The 21,253-nt window shown below is 34.6% G+C and overlaps 3 protein-coding genes across 3 annotated transcripts; 2 read left to right on the top strand and 1 right to left on the bottom strand.

Annotated features, from left to right (window-relative positions):
• Positions 1-4,339: 4,339 nt before the first annotated feature.
• LOC108826876 (DNA damage-repair/toleration protein DRT100-like) lies at positions 4,340-5,704 on the bottom strand. The gene has a single exon (XM_018600223.2). The coding sequence runs from the start codon at positions 5,587-5,589 to the stop codon at positions 4,471-4,473; it is 1,119 nt and encodes a 372-aa protein (XP_018455725.1). The 5' UTR covers positions 5,590-5,704; the 3' UTR covers positions 4,340-4,470.
• A 5,003-nt stretch (positions 5,705-10,707) lies between these two features.
• Positions 10,708-12,871, top strand: LOC108839981 (uncharacterized). Its single transcript, XM_018612787.2, has 6 exons — positions 10,708-11,234; positions 11,387-11,617; positions 11,686-11,793; positions 11,881-12,000; positions 12,088-12,174; positions 12,268-12,871. The coding sequence occupies exons 1-6, from the start codon at positions 10,845-10,847 to the stop codon at positions 12,724-12,726; spliced, it is 1,395 nt and encodes a 464-aa protein (XP_018468289.1). The 5' UTR covers positions 10,708-10,844; the 3' UTR covers positions 12,727-12,871.
• A 2,040-nt stretch (positions 12,872-14,911) lies between these two features.
• On the top strand, positions 14,912-17,259 carry LOC108839288 (IRK-interacting protein-like). Its single transcript, XM_057002862.1, has 2 exons — positions 14,912-15,232; positions 15,711-17,259. Exons 1-2 carry the CDS (start codon positions 15,071-15,073, stop codon positions 17,028-17,030), a joined length of 1,482 nt encoding a protein of 493 aa, XP_056858842.1. The 5' UTR covers positions 14,912-15,070; the 3' UTR covers positions 17,031-17,259.
• Positions 17,260-21,253: the final 3,994 nt, after the last annotated feature.

Here is a 21,253-nt window from a genome sequence, read left to right as displayed (position 1 = left end):
TATTATTAGTTTTAACCACTTATCTAATCAAAAAAACTTAAATTCGTTTTTGATTTGTAAGTAATTTATATAATTTATTCATTAAGGGTATTATAGATATTAACCGCTCTAACTTTTAACGTGAGAGCTCTGTTGCAAAAATTTACTTCGCAAATAATAGTATAGATGTATGTATGTAGATCTAAACAAGGGTATTAAATACAAAAATAAAATAGAAGATATATACACTCAAAGAGTTGTTGTGTAGTTATGGAGAGTGATGGATGGTGTTAGTTAGATGTACTCGTCATTTGTCAATTTTGAGGACAAAAATCTTTTGGACATTTCGATCAGTTTAGTGATTTTCATCTAGGGTTAAGTTATCTGCTGCCGTCAACTTATTGGATCAGATTATCTTTGTTGGGAAAGCCAATGGTTCTTGAAAGTTAAGGTATAATCCCTGAATAATACAATGACGTCTAGTAGTTTGTTGCTTCAAGAAAGTAGCATTATCTACACACGTCAATGTTAACAGCCCAAAGGTCTCTTTTTCGAGTATAGTGCAAAGGTTACACGAGTTTACTTTTTTCTTCCCACTTGTACGCACTTCATATCTATATATGCATAAGAAAATCACTCAAGATATTATTACGGTTTGTTGAAAAGAAAATCAGGTACGTGTTGTAAATCATTTACTAGTAAAGTTTCTTTTAGAAAAATCCTGAGAAACGTTCTACTGATCATAACGCATGTGTTAATTTACCTATGGCTTCAATCCCAATACCGCGGCTCCTATGTTTCAGTTTCAAGCAACGATCTTAACTTGATTATTGTCAGTACGACAGACAGTATATATCATTGAAGCTCTTACTTCAACATTGCCTATGCAACATTTTTCAACTACTACTTCTTTTAGCATACAAAAGATTTAAATAATAACGAATTCGAACGGGATAGTGTTTTGCTTTAGGATTTTAAATATAATTGCTCGGCAGATAAAGAACAAAAATACTGTCTGAGAAAATTAAAACAAACAAGTAGTGGCTGACTTAAGATGGCAGTTAAATCTTACGATTAGTTATAAGAATCAGCACAAACCATAAATACTTTAATTAATAGGATGCTTCAAAGCATAGTTTGTATCACATACTTGTTATGTAATTCTCTCATGTACGGGTATATATATACTCAAGTAACTTAAAAGCATCAAATACGTGTTGTGCAATTCTCTCCTGCACGTTATTCATATGTTCTTTGTATCGTATCTTTTTGTTTTTTCTTACAAAGCTTATGATGAACTTTATGTAATCTAATTGTGAATATATATGATGATGGTTGTGCTCATCAGCCTTATATGAAACTGGTTGCTTATTTGGACAAGTTGGTTTTAAATAGGATCACATCATTGAGAAAAAGAGCCGGTGGTAAACATGGAAAAGCGATGGAGGTTTGGTTTGGAAGTAGATGAGTATTAAATCTCTTTTAAATGCTTTATAGTTTCTTTCATTCTCTATATAAAAGGAAGCATGCATTATTGTACAAAAGTTTTTTGAAATGAATAAATTTAAAATTCTTCAAAAAAATAAAAATAAAGAAATATGATAATGGTTGTGTTATGTATTTATAGAGTCATTTGATCAGAAACATTGATTGTAAATATCAAATGCCTGTTCAGCGACGGATCAAAGAGATAAATTATAGTTAACCATTAGATCATTTTTTGTTGGTTAGACAGGTAGAAAGTTTGTCACAAATTCGTCCTTCAGAGACGAAACACAACGCCATCCTCAATTTTTATGTGAGGAAGTGTTGCAATCTCTTCTAAGTTCTAACCCTATGATTATGAGAATTTCATTTTCTAATTTAAATATTGTGATCATGAAGTAACTGAGGGATAATATGACTGAACTAGCGAATAGATGATACTTATACAGTTATATTTCATTATACAGTATTAATAATTTGAAAGGTTAAAGTGTTGAGAATATTACTCTGAGAGACACAATTTGACTTTCCTATTACACTAAAAGACACAACTTACTTTGACACACTTTATGCATAGCAATTTTACTCATATACCCCTCAACTACTCATTTGCACTCTTTCGTTTCATTTGTTAACTAGATCTAATTTTGTTTTTTCTAACAAATAAAGAATCTCACCAATAAACTAGAAACTTTTTATTTTTAACTTATTTTTAATCATCGATATAATCATCTCATCCACATCTCTGAAAAGTAAAACATTTTAATTTCTTTTTTTTATCTATCCACATCTTAGAAGAAAGAAGAAACGACGATGTCGGAAGAGTATCAAAACGGAACCTTAATCTAATAGATCCGACTTCCGACCATCTTGTTCCGTAATCTCCGGTCATAGTTTCGAAATCGACACTAACAAAGAAGTCTCCCTTTCTTCATCTTCAGGATCAGTTTTCTCTCCGCCGCTGAATACTCTTCTCCCCTCCGAAGATGAGTTTCTATGTGTAGAAGATGAATGGTTATGAGTTTCGTGGACATGAGATCAGTGGATAGGATAGTGGTGGAGATGGGATACATGGACAATAACCTGTGGATTGCAAACAACACATGAGTTTCAATTTGTAGAAGATAGATGGATGGAGACTGGTAGAAGATGAGTTTTGATATGTGTGGAGACATCTTGTGGTCTTGTGGATGGGCTTTTGGTGGATTGGAGATGTGTCAATCGGAATTGTGTGGATTGGAGACTGGTAGAAGATAAGTTTCGATGTATAGAAGATGGATGGATGTGAGTTTTATGGACAAGAGATCGGTGGTTAGGATAGTAGTGGACATAAGATACATGGACAACAGTCTGTGGATTGCAAACAACACATGAGTTTCTGATTTGTTTTGGCGTTATGAATCAGAGTTCCAGAAAATCTTCAGTTTTAGAAATTGTCGGAGAGAGATACTTTCTGCCTCGTGGGTCTACTAAATACATCACTCGAACCCTAATCATGACTAAGCATGGAGGGTCTCGAGTTCATGATCCATGAAGAAGAAGTGACATTCATTACGAACTGATTATATTTTCACTTCTGTTTAGATTTGGATTTAGGTTATTCAATTACGTAGCATGATTAGATTTTGAGATTTTGGTTGTTCTGATGAATCAAAGATGTAACGTATGTATATAAAGATTAGATTTTTATGTTCTTACGGATGATTTCTAATTTATGTTTGCAGAATTATTGAGCTATTTGTAATGATTTTATCACTACAATTCAATCATGTTTATGTATCAACCTCTGTATCGACAACTTCTGTATCTACTATCTTTGTATCCATAACAGAGATGGTGATAGTTATGGATACTGAAGTGGATAACAGAGCAGAAATTGTGATAGTTATGGATACTGAGGTGGATACAGAGATGGTGATTATGTTATCGATGCTTCTCTTGCCACTAATATCTTTGTACACATATATGGTGTCCACAAATTGGCTATCCACGAAGCTATTTCTCATGGTTTTTATGTCCACCATTCTCCTATCCATCGGTATCTTGTCCACCAACCTGATGTCCATCCATCTCTACATAGAAAACACCAAAACTATCTCTTCTGCAACTTTCGGGACAAACTCAATTGCATCCATTATCCAGAATTAATTATTTCAACGAAGTTTTACTCTCAACCGTTATATCAATTTTTCTTTTTAAAAATCTAAAGACCTGAATTAACTCACACAAACCAACACATCCACCTCCATTCAAAATTAAAGTAGCATTTATTGTCAATGAAATCACACAGGACAAACTAAGTTTCTTTTTCGTTTCTTTTTTGAAAATAATCAAATGGCATAATTGTCTCAAACGACAGCCTCCGTAAAGACAAAGTGCTCTAAAATAACAATGTGTCTTTAGACGTAAAGATAAATCATAATGTGTCCTTTAGTGTAACTCTCTCTTTCGTGGTTTTGTGATTTGACTGACCACTACTAGTGTCGATATCTTTTAGACTTTTTCTGTTCGTGTAGTAACTGAATTTAGTTGTATCATGACAACAACTGACATTGGAACGCAAGCCCACCAGACCAATTTTGCCTTATTTAGTCCAGTTTGAATAATGCGTTTCCGTGGTAAGAAAGAACTTTCCACGATAAAAAAGCCCATAAACCCATTAGAAGGACTCACATAAGTCTAGTTCAAAATGGTCATACAAACTTGACTTTCTAAAGCATATTCAGACCAGATCATTGGATGAGGGACCGTGAATATACCAATGTCGCTAACGTGGTCGGGTCCAAGTATTCAAACAACTGGTGAATATTTTTTATTTCTTCCCATTAGTGAGAGGTTCAAGAATCAAAGCAGATAAAAGATGAATAAGACTAAAGAAAACACCAAATGGGAATATATATTTCCTTTGCCCCTTTCAAACGGCTAGTAGTTACACTACATCATACATTCATAATAACTGTATCAAGCTTTGATTTCCCCCAATATATTCTTAATGATTAGTTAACACTATTTCCCACAGTCCCCAAGAGGCGTTCCACATAAACATCTATTATAACCAAACGACGTCGCATCAAGATGATCGAAAGGCGATCCCGCCGGAATCTTCCCACACAGTTGGTTATGACTCACGTCCAAATGCCCAACATACGACGCCGTTGTGATACTCTCCGGGATCGCTCCCTGCAAATGGTTGTTCGAGAGATCCAGCACCGTGAAGTACGACCTCGCCCCGAACGTGTCCGGTATCTTCCCGCCGAGTAGGTTCCCGCTCAAATTCAAATTCGAGATCGAGGACGTCATCAGAGTCCCCGGAATCTCGCCGGAGATCAAGTTCCCGTCGAGATTAAGCGTCGCGAGCACCGCCATTCTCCCGAACGAAGCCGGGATCGGGCCGGTGATTCTGTTCATGGAGAGCTCGAGATCCGCGAGCCGGTAGATCCGGGTCAGAGACTCGGGTATTTGACCCGAGAGTTTGTTACCGCTTAGTAGCGCGCGGCTCATCATCTTTAACCGCCCGATATCTCCCGGTATGACTCCGGTTAATCCGTTGTTCCTGAGATCGAGATGCGATAAGCTCGCCAGCCTCGTGATCGACGGCGGAATCGCGCCGGAGATCTGGTTATCGGAGAGGCTCAGCACCGTCAGCTTCAGGAGGTTCCCGATGTTCGCCGGAATCGCGCCGGAGATTCTGTTTCCGACGAGATCTATGTGTCTCATGGCGAGGAGGTTGGTGATGCAGCTCGGGATCGCGCCGGAGATTCCGTCCCAGTCGGAGAGGGTGATGCCGGAGAGCTGGGTGAGCTCGCAGATCGCCGGGGAGATGGAGCCGGTCATGACGCCTTTCCGCTTCGCGCGCTGGAAAATAGGCTCCTCGGAGATTCCGCGGAGGGTGATGGCGGAGACTCGGCGGTTTGTGGGGTCGCAGCTCACGCCGTACCAGCCGCTGCAGCAGTCTTGGCCTTTCCACGAGTTGAAAACGCCGATGTATGGCTCGTTGAGGTTTGATCGGAATTTGAGAAGCGCCGCTCGGTCGGAGGGTGGACAGGCTTGGACCACCGTGGGAGCACCACCGGCGAGAAGCAATACGACGGCGACGCTGCCCAATGCAATCACTAACGCATTCATTGTCTCTCGATCACAAGACTGAGTAATACTATAAGGTGTTATCTCCAAGGATTTTGGTGTGATATGTGTTTATGAGCTTATTACATTACATATAGGTTTGACATGGAAACGACTTAGCTACTACGTTCTTGTATTTATACTCGTTTATTGAATTAGATTGCCTCATTGAACTTTCTCATTTACTGCCACGTCACATCCTTTGCATGCTCCTTTCAGTTTTCTAATTATTTTTGGGTCATTAGTGGGATCATTACTGAAGTAATAACATGGTTTTGTTTGTTTATGTCGACTGGCTGTACTAAGTAACTCTTTTTTTTACTGAAAGATTCCATTAAACCTTAACCACGATCATACGCACAGGAACTATATAAAACCATCGAGTTTCCAAACTCCCCGAACCAAAGCCAGCGGGCAGCGGATATACCCTGAAACTAAAACAAACCCAACTAACACATAAGCTTACATCACAATCAGATCAGAATCCGTAAGACTAAGAACCATAAAAAGGAAAAATCTGAGACAACATGGATTAGAAAGAGAAAATAACCAAAGTTGAACATTAGGGTCAATTTCTGATGAACCTTTTAAATGTAATATTGTATGGTTGTTCTCGATGAAATAAAACAACTTTGTGCGAGTAGTAGAAAAGATTTAGAACTGGTACATTCAAGTGGCCTAGCTACAGCGGTTTATATTATCCTAGTTTATTTTATTTTGTCCACACCGCCTGTATACATTTCTTAATTGGTTAGAATTTTAAGTAGTTACTAGTACTAGTTTCTATTTTGCAGTATATATTGTCAAATGTTAGTTATCGTTGCAGATGAGCATGTGATCTTTGTCCTTGTTAACATTTAATTACCACTGCACATCTAATCTATTATCTAATCTATTAAAAGTGAAGTACAAATAAAAATTAACCCTTAAACTTGCATAATATTTACAATCATATGCCACTGAATTAATTAATAAATATAATTTAAGTATTTATTGTATTTTCCTTAAATGACTAATATTAAAACTACTACTTGCTATATTCTAGCTAACCAACAAACTTACCATATTTTGATATTCTATGCAATTAATTAAAAATAAATTTCTATTATTGTTATTATTTTAATGTTGTAATTAAAAATAACATAAATTTTAAATATATTGACATACACACACAAATTATTTATTTAAATCCAGTATAACAATGTAAAACGTTAGATAGATCAAAAAAGTTGAAGAATGAATAATGGTTACTTACGTTGTTGTTTTAGTACACTCGGTCTCATGCATTGATGATGATTTAAATTTTGTGAAAATATGTCGTAACTATATGTAATTAGACATATGCAGTAATAATAATTATTATGCAGTTGAATAGAGAAAAATACAATACTGTTTTAAAATTACATACTTATATTTTACTTTATTTATTAATAATAAATTTATGTATCTATTTAATAAATTTAGAATGCAATATTTTTGAAAGCTATGTAGTTATATTTTTCATTATTTATTGGTGATATCTAAAAATTAAGAACCACATAAAAGAGTTATTTACATGATATATAATTAAAATATAAGTTAGTATGTAAATATATTAGACATATGCATTAATAATAATTGTCAAGCAGTTGAATAATGAATAACACTTTTTAAAATTATTCAGGTAAATATAATAATATATAGTTAGTAATATGATTTTCGGATACCCTTTCAAGTATGGATCATTTTTTTAGGTATTAAATTTTTGGAGTTTTGAAATTAGGTTCCGTTCAAGTATTATAATTTTTTGGTAACTTTTGAGTCGGATCCTCCTGGTCCGAATGGATTCAATTCCGATGTATTGGAACTTAAAATTGTCCAGATAATTAATCTATCTAAAATTTCAAATCTTTTTACCGTAAATAGTTTCAAATAATTTTACCAGAAAAAACCATACTACTCGAGTCAGTTCAGATATTTTGTTTTCAAACTAAAAAAATAATCTAAAATTAACAATAACAAAAGAATACATATTATTAGTTTTGGTTCGGATTCAATCATGATGTATAGGAACCTAAAATATTCAAATAACCAATATCATTTAGTTATATAGTGACACATCTAAAATATATGATACTAATTATAAAAAATCAAAAATCAAAATTAAAACCCGCACGGGTATGCGGGTCAAGCTCTAGTATATATTAAACTCATATAATGATGTAAAGATCATTTATTCGACCTCTTGTTTCAAACTTGAGTCAATAGCACAATTATAAAACAAAAACAAAGGAAAATTAATTTCTGTCACGTTTAGCTATTTTCTACACTATGACACTAGCCTATTCACCGTTGCATATCGCATCCACGTTGGCCACACCTCCACAAACTATAGTAGTCTGTCATAAGACTCACATCAATAATTTACGTTTGATTGGCCTTTCCTTAACGTCTTTATGTGCGAAAGTTGTCTTTTCTAAATCATATTTCCATTGAGCTAGGTTTCTCAAAATTCATTACCGGCCCTAATAAATATGAAAGGTTTGGGGACAGCTTGAGTAAACGTGATACAGAGCTTTGGGCCATTTGGCAGATGTTAATTAAATGTTTCTAGAGATTTAGAAGGAAGTGAGCTAGATATGCCAGAACGGAGACATTAATGGTTTCGACGTTAGTTGAGACATAACTCATGTGCCCGCATGTGCTTCACCATCTTCTTCTTCATTTCCATTTAGTACTTCTATAGACGACATAGTAATATTCTATACTTCAGGTTTCAGAAAACGAAGAAAGAAACGAGAAAATTAAAAGGAAAGGTATTCGGTTTCCCAAGGACTATGACATACCACGTTCGTAAATAACTGGAGGAGATAGTCACTTAAGAGTTAAGACGTCACGTGTAATAATAAATATGCTTCAGAAAATGTTTTCAAAATGTTTGTTCTGCTAATTAAATTTCATAGAATAAAATTTGGGTACGTAAAAATAAATGCTTATTATTAGGCGTAAACCGGACTGGACGATGACTAGCACACACCAATATGAAAGAGTTTTACTTATTTTCCATTCTATTTTAATGAGTGAATTTACTCAAAATCCTAAAAAGGTTAGATATTAGGGATTTGTCATAGGAGGAGGGAGAAATGTTAGTGATATGAGGAAGAAAATTGGGGGTTTTAGAGTGTGGAATATAAATAAGGTGAGTTTGGTGGGTAGAGAGTACAATTATTCTATTTTAATTCTAGCTAATGAATAGCTTTAAATATTACTATTTTATAAATACATTTCTATTCTGGCTGATTCTAATTAGAACCTTTAGGATGCGAATTTCAGAAGAAGATCAACATGTATTATTCTATTTTAATTCTAGCTAATGAATAGCTTTAAATATTACTATTTTATAAATACATTTCTATTCTGGCTGATTCTAATTAGAACCTTTAGGATGCGTTTTCAGAAGAAGATCAACATGTCGCTCTTAACAACTCACATGCATGTATATGTACTTGTATATTAGATATCTCAAAGTCTCAAATAACTAGTAGCATGCCTTTGAAACCTTGCCACATTGCCACTTTCTGACACATAGTCATCAGTTCAGAAAAAATAAAAAGAAAATGAAACAAAATTCGATCATGTTCTCGCTCTGTCACTGCCACTTGTCTCAATTCAATTAAATTACTCCCATGAATCATATGCACATCATTAAGAGAGAACACCTAGCTAAGAGAATACATTTCTCCATAATTCCATCATGAATCATTTATATATAAGCTGATATAGGTGGTGCCTCGTCATATGAGAGCCGAGAAAGATGCAGACTTGTAGAATTGTAGTGAGTAATCAGTAATGTCTCATCTACATAATTTAATTTTAATACATATTTTGACCAAGACTTTTTTTTTGCTCAAGACGAATAAGTAGTAGAAACCATACTGGCTTTTGAATAATGTCAAACATGAGCTGGCTACATTTTTACCAAGAAAATAAACTTTTTCTTTTCCGTCTATTATATTATTAAAAAAAAACTGGGCCCAAACCGGACCAAGCCCAACCAAACACAAAGACTATATAGGTCCGAGAATAACAACCAAAAACCCGACATAAAGACAAACATAAACGGGCCAAGTCCAACCCTAAAACCTGACGCCGCTTCACTGTAGCCACGCGTCCAGGTCCACCAACTCCAAGACTTCCACGCGTGTAGATCTTCCCACCGAGCGGGACACGCGTCATCGAAACCACCCATCGTGATCCAAAGGCCGAGGTTTTCACCGGAGCAAACGAATCGATTAGTAATTCGCCGGAGCACGCCGGAGAACAGCCACCGCACCCACATAGCATCGCCAAACTTCAACTCACCAGAGAGTTTCATCGAAGACAATCCCGATATCTCCTCCGGTTCACTCATATCACCGCTGGCGAAAACCCACCACTCGAGATAATCCAAAAAACAGAAAGCGGTCCCGAAACAAACCCTTTCCACACAGAGCCGGCAAAAACAGTGCTGAAGAAGCCACCGCTTTCCGGAGTCAGAGTCGGCGGAGCCGCTGCTGAAAAAGCCGCTACTCCCCAGAGTCGAGATCGGCCGGTCCCCTACTACAAGGCACCGCCGAAGATTAAACCGAAAACCACCAGAAAATTGGGAGAAGTTACTCTCCTTATATACATGCAAAACAAAAAACCAAAAAAAAAAACCGAGAAGCCGGACCGGCGGTGGCTAAAAGAGCCCGAACCGCCGGTCAGAAACACTATTCCGGTATCGAAACTCTAGAGAGAGGTCAGAGCAAATAACGAAGAGAGAGAAGACGTACGCAAATAGATAATTTAACTTAAAAAGATACCAAGAAAATAAACTTAAGAGTCTCTCTTAATGAGTTTTTAAAACACACTAACATATTGACAAAAACATTTTTTTTCTTTCAAAAAGACATAAAAGACATTTTTGTTCAAAAGTTTGTTAAAAATTCTTACCATACTTGTTATTCAACAATTGAATAAAAAAATTTCATTTTTAAAATAATTATTTACTTGATTAAACCAAATCCATTAATACTTCAAATAGTCTATTCACCATTGATGATAGTGTTAAAATTTAAAATCATAAATATTAATACAAAAAAAAAGACAAAACATATGTAGACCCAGACGTTGATGGTGACCGTGACACCAACGTTAACCTTCAAACCTCTTCGTCTTCCCTAACACCATCGGAGGGAAATTCTCAATTTTGAAATCACAGAAAAATCCAAAAACCTGAAATCAAATCAAGACGAAATATGCTTCTCTGTAACCTCGATCACTCCTCCTCGGACTCGGATCCAATGGAGGCAACTAATTCGGATCCCGGATCCTACCCAATTCCGCCCGCTTCAGTCCACCTCTCACCCTTCGCTCCTCCTCCCTCTGCTCGTCTCCACTTCATCACGCGTCGCACACAGCCGCTTCTATCGTCTCGTTACAGCAACTCTCTCCAGGGCTTGCTCGATGAGGCCACCTCGGCGCGATCCGTCTCCGGCGGCGGCAGATTGAGCCGAGATGAAACTCTAGCGTGGGAGCTCTTCACCCCTTACCAGAGGCTCATGATCGTGGCGGTTATCGGCGCCGCCGCCGCTGAGTCGAAGAAGAACGGTGTGATTCGGCAGCTCCAGAAGTCGGTTGATCTCAGGGTTCGTTTAAAGTTCGCTCCTTTTTATCCGTTGATTTTTTAATTAAAAGACATAAGCTTTAAATGTTTAATTTATGCTTCGATTTACGTTTTGATTTATCTAAAAACGTTTGCTTTTTAATGTTTTCTGCGGTTGTTGGATTTTGTTTACAGGACGAGGTTCTTACAGGCATGCAACAGAAGCTTGATGATCTGTGTCAGCAGCTAAGTCTTGTCAAGGATCTGCCTGGAGATGGATCTAATGTCTCCTCAGATCATGATCATGATGATGATGATGATCTGCAATCAAAGTTTAAAGAGAAGTTTAGATCTGAGAATCTTAAATTTGTAGATTGTGGTTGCTGGCTATGTGATCAACATCATCCCTCTTCACCTGCTATACAGGTGTGTGTGTGTGTATTTGCTCTTGCTTTTACATGGAGATAATGTTCTTGATGCTTCTTTTGTTTTAGGATAAAGCTCCCACAACAGAGCTGGTGGTTGACGCAGAGCAAGAAGAAAGGCGTATGTCTTACTTGTCAGATTGGTGTTCTAGTGTCACTTCTGCTGCTGAACTCCATGTATGTGTATATACTGAAACAATCTTTGTGCTGGATCTTGTTTTGTTTTTCTTGTTGCAAATGATGACACCACTTGTTTTATTGCAGTTTGATAATCTTTCACTCGACCAAGACATGCTCTCTCTCAGAAAAGAGTGTCAGGAGAAAGATGCAACAATAAAGGACTTAACTTCATTTCTTCAGTTAACCAACAAAGCTTGTTCCAAAGTAAGTGAGACATAGCCTTAGATTTTGATTCTTTTCCTTATATAACTTGGACAAACATTTCTCTTATTCTGTCTTGAACTTGAACAGCGAGAAACAGAGCTTGAAGAGATTGTTCGCAGGAAGAAAACAATTATCAAGAAGCTCAAGAGGGACGTACTTGTGTTAGAAGACAAGGTGAAAGAGAAACTTTACTACTAAAGTTCAATTCTTGGTAACAACTACTTCATCATTGAAACTATAACCGTTCATTGGCTGTCATATGTGTAGGTCACACAGCTCACTAGGCTCCAGAGGTCTTCCTATTCAGCTGCAGCCTCAAATACCTTTGAATTCCCAATGAGAGTGGACAATCTTCTTTACGATATGGATTTTTCTACAGCTTCCTCATCCTCTGATTCAGATGCTCCTGCAAACACACCTCGACGAACTTCGTTGGAGGATGCTCCAGTTGTTTCCATCAAGGAGGAGGAACCCTCAGCTTTGGAACAAACCCATAAATCCGCCCCAGCTAAATCCATGGCTTCACTTGTGAAATCTGTGAAGCCGCCTTCAGTAGTTAGTCCATTGACTACCACTACTCGGAAGCCTGTTGCAGCTTCTTCTTCTTCTGCTTCTTCTTCAAGGATGCGAGGGGCTTCTTCTGCTGGTGATTCAAAGAAACATAGAAGGCCAGTTCAGGTTGCCCCTAGAGCTTCTTCCTCTAGTTCACAGAAGAGATGGGTTTAGTAAATTTTGTCCTACCAGTAAATATCATTTGCCATTTCTGAGAGAAAATTAAAAAAAAATGTTAATTTGTAGCTAAAAGCCTAAAAGAATGATGTATTCTATTAACTACATTTTCATGATGAATATCAACAACTCTCAAAACTGACTTTTGAATTGAGTTTCTTTAAGTTTGAAAATGAATTCTTCAAGAGACTAATACATCAGAGTTAATGTTCAATCACAAAAAAAATAACATGGTATCTATAGCCGATTAGTGCGTTTCTATTGTGATCATTGCCTGATTTGAATTTGGGTGATAACTCTGGAAAAGCAAACACATTATTATACAAAAATAAAATTTTTGAAGTAAAAACCCAAAATCCATTCTACAACTGCTTGAAGCATTGAGTGTTATCACTTGAAAAACGTTTTAGTATTGGTAGATGGTTTAGGCAACTTTGATTTTGGTTTAGCTCTATTATTTTCATTAGTATTGAGTGTTAGCACTTAAAAAACATGTAATATTTGTAGCTAAAAGTATATGATATATTACATAATTTTATATAACAGGATGATGACTTCACATCAACTCTATCAAAACTGACTTTTGATTGGTTCTATGAGCTTGAAAATGAATTCTTCAAGAGGCTATAAAATTCATTTTCTGCTCAATAGCTTGAAGATTAGTCATGTTGTTATCTACATCTTAGCTGCTAGTGCCTTTCTGTTGTCATCGTTACCAGATTTGAATGAGTGAAAACTCTGAATACGCAAACACCTTATCTACCATTATCCTGTGCAGATATATACAAAAATAAATTGTAGGAGGTACTGACTCAAAATCTATTAACAACTGCTTGAAGTTCTGAGTGTTATCACCCAAAAAAACGTTTTTGTATTGGTAGATGTCTTAGAAAGATTTGATTTTCATTGGACTGTTCTCTGTTATAGTTGTTGAACTAATCACTTAACAATGATTTTGTCATCATTATATTATTAGTAGTTTAGTACTACTTTTTTTTTTTGTAACACAGTTTAATACTACTTTTCCCCTAATGTCTTGACTTTCTTTCCTCACTGATGTAAACAACTCCACTTTACAACATTATTGCAAAACAACTCTTATTAAATGATCAGTCCCACACGGAAAGTTCTATCATATGCTAACAAATATGGTTTTGTCAGAAAGTCTTGGTAGCTTTTAACTAAAGAATGACCTATTTGTTTTGTAGTATATACCCTTTCTTCCGAGATCGAGGATCAGCCGAGTAAACATTTTTGCGAGTGCAATGCATATGATCACTCGACAAATCTTTCAAATTGTCAGAACTACAACAAACGCATTTGATACGTACAAGTATTAGTTACCTACATACACACTTCACATACGCTACTTGCATATTTAAACTTAGGTTATGATACACTATTATATAAACCAATTAGAGTACTCAGATAAAATATGATAATACAAGTAATAACATGAAAAATTTGATTTCATTACTTATATTATCAAAGTGCTGACTACAATAGAAACCTAAGTTACATTGTCTGAGGTCGATACATTATCCAGTTTAATTTTGAAAGAAATGTTATTCATTTAGCATGAAATTCCTTTCCTAAAATAAATATTAATCTATAATATATATGTGCAGAATTTGAAGTGTCTAATCATATTGAATTTTGTTTTCTTTAGAATTTTATATATTTTGTGTTATTATATAATAATTTTGTATATTTAGCTTTTTGTTTTGTTTTTGTGTTTCTTTATACTAAATTTAGTGTTTCTTACTAAATTATATGAATATATTTTTATAAGAAAGATATTTTTATTTCTAAGTTGTGAATATTTTTTTCTCAGTCTAGGTATCTATAAATTGTTATGATATCTAATTTTTTTCCTTCCGATAAGACGGTTGGATAGAAATAAATCAAGTTTGGTAAGTAATATCAATTAAATATGTTAACTATTTATCCAAAGTAAAATAAAGGGAATAGTTGTTTCAAAAGATTTTGATTTCTGATTGTTAATAATATCTTAAAATGGTGGAATTCTGTTTTTTGGCAGTGGATAAAACAACAATCATGTAGAAAAAGTGGAGTTTATCCAAGAAACCAAAAAAAAGAGCTGAAAAAGAAAGAAATAAGAAGACAAGGGGCATTTTTGTAAACAACAAAATTGGTCTCTGCCCTTCACATGCATTCTTTCTATCAGTCCTTTTAAAGAGAAGGGAGACAGAACATTCTTTGGATTTTCTCTCTTTCTCACACCCTTTCCCTCTTGCACAATCACATTCACAACCTCTCTGTCTCATCTTTCTTTCTTTCTTTTCTTACATCTTCTTCCACGGCTTCTTTTGAAACAAGAATGAACATGGATAGAGAAAAAGAAGAGGTCATAGCAAACGGTGTGAAGATGAGGGCACTTATGCAGAAGTTAAGCCCATCTATCAGAATCCCTTCTTCATCTTCACCATCTTCTCGTCATCTCCACAACATCTCTGCTCATGACTATCCTGTTTTCACTCCTGTAACCTTCTCTTTTCTTTCTTCTTCCTGTTATCTCTAACTTGATTCATTTGGACATTGTGTATGGCAATTGAGTTTGTTGGAATCTTAAAGATTTAACGCAAACAACAAAAAGATCATCGAACCCAATATTTATTGGTTTAATCCGGTTAGGCTCTATAATTACAATTGCTTTTCAGTATTTAGTTTTGTTTTTAGTATTTTTAATGTTATTATACATGTCTTTCTACGTCTTGGAGCTTTAGACAATAATTATTATTTTTCACAGACAAAACACAATAATCTACATTATAGAATTTGGTTAATCATTTTTAATAATTAAAACCACTGTGAAGCATAAAGACAAACCGAAAAGACCTGAATCTGGTAGAAACATTGTTTTGTTTTTGTCCTTAGCTGACAAACTGTTCTTAGTTTGGACACAAGTTACTGTCTTTTCCACTAGAAACTGCTAAACTTCTCTCTTGGTTTTGAAACAGAGCTATGCAGATGAGCCTGTGTCTGCATCTCATCACAAGGATCGGGATGTTGGTTTAGTGCAAGAAGATAAATATCAAGACTTGAGACATACTTCAAGAAAGACTTTAATACCGCAGCAAGATTCTCATCACCATCATCAGTCCCGTGTTTACACCAAGTCAGACACTCTCAGATCCCAAACGTTGCATTTTAGATCGGTCTCTTCTTGTAATGACTACAAACAGAGAGGTTTCGACACCAAGAGCTTCAAGAACTCTAATCTTGTTGTGCCCTTGACGGATTCACATTCCCCTGCTGTTACTTCTCAGACAAGGAACCGTGGAGGCAGAGTGTTGTCTTGGTTGTTCCCCAAGTTAAAGAGAAAACAAAAGAGCAGCTCGATCTTTGATTCCCCTAGTAGAACCGAGAAATCAGAAGAAGTTCCTGAGAAGTTGAAGAGAGAGTTGATGGAAGCAAACAGAAGCAGAGACGCTGCGTTAACACAAGTCTCAGAGATGAAATCTTCACTGAGAGAGTTCAACGAGAAGCTTCAGTACTTGGAAAGTTACTGTGACAGTTTAAAGAAAGCTTTAGTGTCACGAGAGAAGAACTCAGAGATTCAAGTGAGCGAAGATGTGATGGTTGAAAAGTTCTTGCAGATTGTATCCGAATCAAGATTATCCATAAACCAATTCTTGAAAACATTAGTCACAGAGATTGATGAAGAAGACTTGACTCTGATTAGTAACATCAACACTTTCCTTCAACCACACAACTTGTCATTCACCTCTAAGTACTCCAAGATCATTCAGTACCACTTAGAAGGCATCATAAGCCAATCTATATACCAAGATTTCGAGAACTGTGTGTTCCAGAAGAACGGTAAACCGATGTTTCTTGATCAAGAACTAGATCGAAAAGCGAAATTCTCGTCGTTTGCTTCTTTAAGAAGCTTGAGCTGGAACGAGGTTATGAGAAAGGGTACAAAATACTACAGCGAAGAGTTCAGTAGATTCTGCGACGAGAAGATGAGTTTGATCATTACAAGGTTGAAATGGACAAGACCTTGGTCTGAACAAATGCTTCAAGCGTTTTTTGTCGCTGCTAAATCTGTATGGTTGCTTCATTTGCTTGCCTTCTCGTTCAAGCCAGCGTTAGGGATCTTGAGGGTCGAGGAAAACAGAGTGTTTGAATCAAGCTATATGGAAGATATGGGTGCAGATAGGGATAGGCAGAGATCAACAGGGTCATGTAGACCGGTGCGGGTTAAGGTTATGGTGATGCCTGGGTTTTATGTTCAAGATAGGGTTTTGAGATGCAAGGTTCTTTGCTGGTACTAGTCCATAAGGCTGGAAGAGAGTCACACTCTCTTGTCTAACTTTACTCATTTATCTTTTACATTTTTCGTTGTTAAGAATTATCATAGATTATTATAATGCTTCACATTTTTTGCTATGTCAAAAATTATCATAGGGCCATAGGCTAGTATCTCTTGTTGATTTGCTATGTTTTTAACGACAGTGTATTATGTGAGACGAACAATGATAATAATTATTGCATTAGTTTCTACTAGTCTCTTGTTTTTGAGGATAAATTTTTAAACTAATAAAGTAACTATTGGATTGCAGATTTACAACTTTGTTAGTGTACGTTTATGAGGTATGTTTGATGTTTAGGAATGTAGTATTACACGTTTGACCAAAAAAAGAGGAATGTAGTATTACACTATTACTTACCAAAGAGGTGACTAAAAAGTAAATTTCTAGAAAGTGTTCTGACTTCTAACTAATTAAACTGCTGATTTTATGCTCATCTTTCAAAATACAGAAGAAACATTTCATTTAGAAAAATTGAAGAAACCATATGATGTCATGATGTTCCACTTTATTGTTTAATACACTACGTTCAAACTTTTTTATTAACTTAGACAAAATCAAGTATTGTACACTGAATCATTTGTAAAGGTTGTAAGAGTTCGTTAAGTGAGTGTAGATCGGAGTTCAATCTTTCTAGTTTTAACTTTTTTGTTATTATTGAGCAACGTGACACTTAATCATAAATACTAGGAGCGTCCCATTAACAAAGAACTTAGTGGTACCCCATTAACTAACAAGCAAAAGGAAAACTAGTGGTGCCCTACTATATAGTACTTCCTATATAGTACTTCCTTCGTTCTATAATATAAGATGTTTTGCATGAATAAACAAAAATCAAGAAATTTTTTTCTTAAAAAACACTACTATTAAATAATATAAATTCACCAATCACAAATAATATAGTAAATTGTTATTAGTTAACCAATTTTCAATAAAGATAAAATATTTTAAAAATGTCAGTCTTATGTTTTAAAACATTTAAACTTCTTCAAAACATCTTATATTTTAGAAGGGAGGGAATAATATACATATTAGCTTTTAGTAGTTTTTGTTGAAGAAGAAAATTACAGTGTAAAATTGAAGTGTTATTTGTTGGGATTTTTAAATCTCATGTCTAACTATTTATTGTCTAATTAGTACGATATTATTTACTTTGAACATAAAATACTGACATGTATAAATTTACTTTTGGTTCCTAAAATGTCTCGTACTAATTAGAGTTAGATTTCTCTTTATATATTAGATATTCCTTGTCTAATTCTCCAATGTGAAGACTTAGTTTATTATCTCACATTCTTCTCTTTCAAATTAAGGATCACATTCATCTCGTGTCCCACAATTGACTTTTAGGATTTTCTAACTTAATCTCTACCACACATACATCTCTCATTCATAACTTATAACTTATTGAATATATCATTCATCTCTCGAAGAGTATCTAGGTCTTTATGCAGATTTCTCGTCAACCGCTCTGATATCAATTGTTGAGATTATGAAAGCTCATAACTCTTTAATGTTAAATTAGTACGATATTTTACACTTTGAGCCTAAGAAACTGATCCACAAATTTACGTACTAATTAGAGTTGGATTTCTTTTTATATGTTAGACACTCATTTTCTAATTGTACAATATGGGACTTAGTTTGTTATCTCACGTTAGTATTCAGCGACTGTTTCCTTTGTGCTGACTGTTGACTGGCTGTTCCGCTGTGGCGGAAGCGGTTTAGCTGTTGTAGGCTGTGGATGGGTGATGACTGTTGGGAAGACAAATTTACTTTCATTATTTCAGAAGATACTGTATAAAAGAAAATAACACATCTCCAAGCCAGAGCAAATACAGTATAAGAAATATAATAGTAAAACAAAAATAAGTAGCTTCATAGTTGTAATTTATTACCTGCTAACAGCTAATAAATGTGTGATAGATATTATTAACAGCTAGTAGTTTTTTCTTTCTTGCACTAATTAATCTATGCGACTCTGACGTGACGGCAGGGGTTAGGTAAGGAACTATCTTTTTAGCTAATAGTAACTATCCAACGGAACGGGGTGGGTTAGGTTAAAGATTAATTGGTGCATATAAGTGAAGTCCATTGTTTTGTGTTTCTTCAAAGACAATCTAATCTCGAACAAGTGTAACAAAAAGTTTTCCACACAATCCAAAATGATTAACCAATTAGATTTTGTCACCGAAAGGATAGTCCTCGAGGTGCGTGATATTTTATACTCTCTTCCTCTGTTTCATAACCATTTAAAAGTTTTTTTCGCACAAATTAAAAATATATTAAATTTTTGTTTACTTCTAAAAGCATCTCCAATGTAAATCTCTATATTTTTTTTCTAAAATAGAAATCTCTATAATATATGTCAATTTGCTCCAATGTACACCTCTAAAATAATAGATGTCAATTTGCTCCAATGTACACCTCTATAATAGAGTTTCTCTATTTTAGAGGAAAATATAGAGGAATCTCACTTTTTGCCTCTATATTTAGAGATGAAAATGACAAATCTCTATATTTTTCCCTATAAATAGAAGAACTTTATTATAAATGCATACATTAGAGCAAATCCACATATATAATAGAGTTTCTCTATTTTAGAAAAAAATATAAAGATATAAATAGAGGTGGATTGGAGATGGTCTAATGCATCATTTTTTAATTAATAAACTGAAATTAAAAATAAAAAAGTTGGAAAATTATTTAATTTATGTATTGAAAATATAAAACGAATAATGCTTAATATAAAACAGAGATAATAATATATATTTTTTAATTACTCCATCTGTTTATTAAAATGTGTCATCCCTCTTACCAAAAAAAGTGTCATCCCATCACTTTTTCTTATTTTTTTAAATGTCATTCTACATTTTCAATATAAATTTTCATATATAATTTACTTTTTACCCTTTCAAACAACCAATAAATTTGTATTTAAATTATGTTCATTTAAATAACATTAAATTAGAATACGTTAGTATATATTATCATTTTTTATACTAATGTATTCTCATTTATTGTGTAAAGTGTGTTCAAGTGTAAAATGTGTCAAAATAATACTCTTTGCCTAAACGGATGGAGTATTAAAAAGAACGTATACATGGTACAAATATAAAAGTATAGGTTAAGATACATCACCCTGTAAAGTAAGATTCAAGTTTAAGTTAATGCTTTGATTCAATGGTAGTGTTTGTTAATTTGCTTTATCTGGGGCTCTGTTCTCATGGGTGATAATTGCTTTCTTAGTTAGTAACCACTTTGTCTTCATTGAAGAAAATGACATATTGTATATGCATGATTTAATGTTTCAAATGAATAAACTTAAGGTTTCCGTTAGTCTCAAAAGAGTGTAACCATATATATATTGCTATATTTAATTTAAGCTATTATTTTGTGTGTGTTTTCTGTGTTTAGAGTTACACTAATTAATGCTTCGGTTTAGGGTTAGCAGACGCCTGCGTAGAGTTTTTTTTTGATAAAAAAGGGTTAAACCCGGGCTAATGATGACACAAGTCTAACTTCCGGGTAGAGGTACATCTCACGGATAGACCCTTTTCTGGGCATTCAAATGAGTCAAAAGCAATAACTCATATCCGTGTGGCCGGTGGGATTTGAATCCGGATTCGCCGTATTGGATTTTTTAATTCTCTCAAGCGCCATTAGATCACCACCATCGGTTGCCTGCGTAGAGTTACATTTATAAAAGTGATGTATTTGAAGTTTAGTTTTAAAATTACTAAATTGGATCTTCGGAAAAATATAGTTAATATGTTAATTTATTTTTCTTTCGCTAAATTAATTTTCTAAAATATATGTTATACGCTTGTTATTTTATTATTCAAATTTCAATCTAGAGACTCCATCAGAAAGTAGAATTTTTTTAATCTCAATGTTGAAAAAACAATTACAATTTTGTTAAAAATAATCATTGTTTAATAAATTAATGGTATTGCCCAAAAATCTCATTCCCCTCACTAGAAAGGATAATACATTTTCTAGCTAAAACACATTTGAAATTATCCTGTTTAGCTATAGATTAAGGTCTTCAAAGATATTGAGATGATCAGAAAAATTTAAACAAAACAACTATCTCCCCGAAAACCGTTTCCCATTAGAATCATCTTCAATATATGTGTATGTTTTTTCTTATAGCGTATAACAAGGTATGTTTATTTCTGGATGGA

The sequence above is a fragment of the Raphanus sativus genome, chromosome 2 (assembly GCF_000801105.2).
Source record: "Raphanus sativus cultivar WK10039 chromosome 2, ASM80110v3, whole genome shotgun sequence".
Taxonomy (NCBI): domain Eukaryota; kingdom Viridiplantae; phylum Streptophyta; class Magnoliopsida; order Brassicales; family Brassicaceae; genus Raphanus; species Raphanus sativus.
The sequence above is the reverse complement of the archived record's forward strand: the minus strand, read 5'-3'. Positions and strand labels throughout refer to the sequence as shown.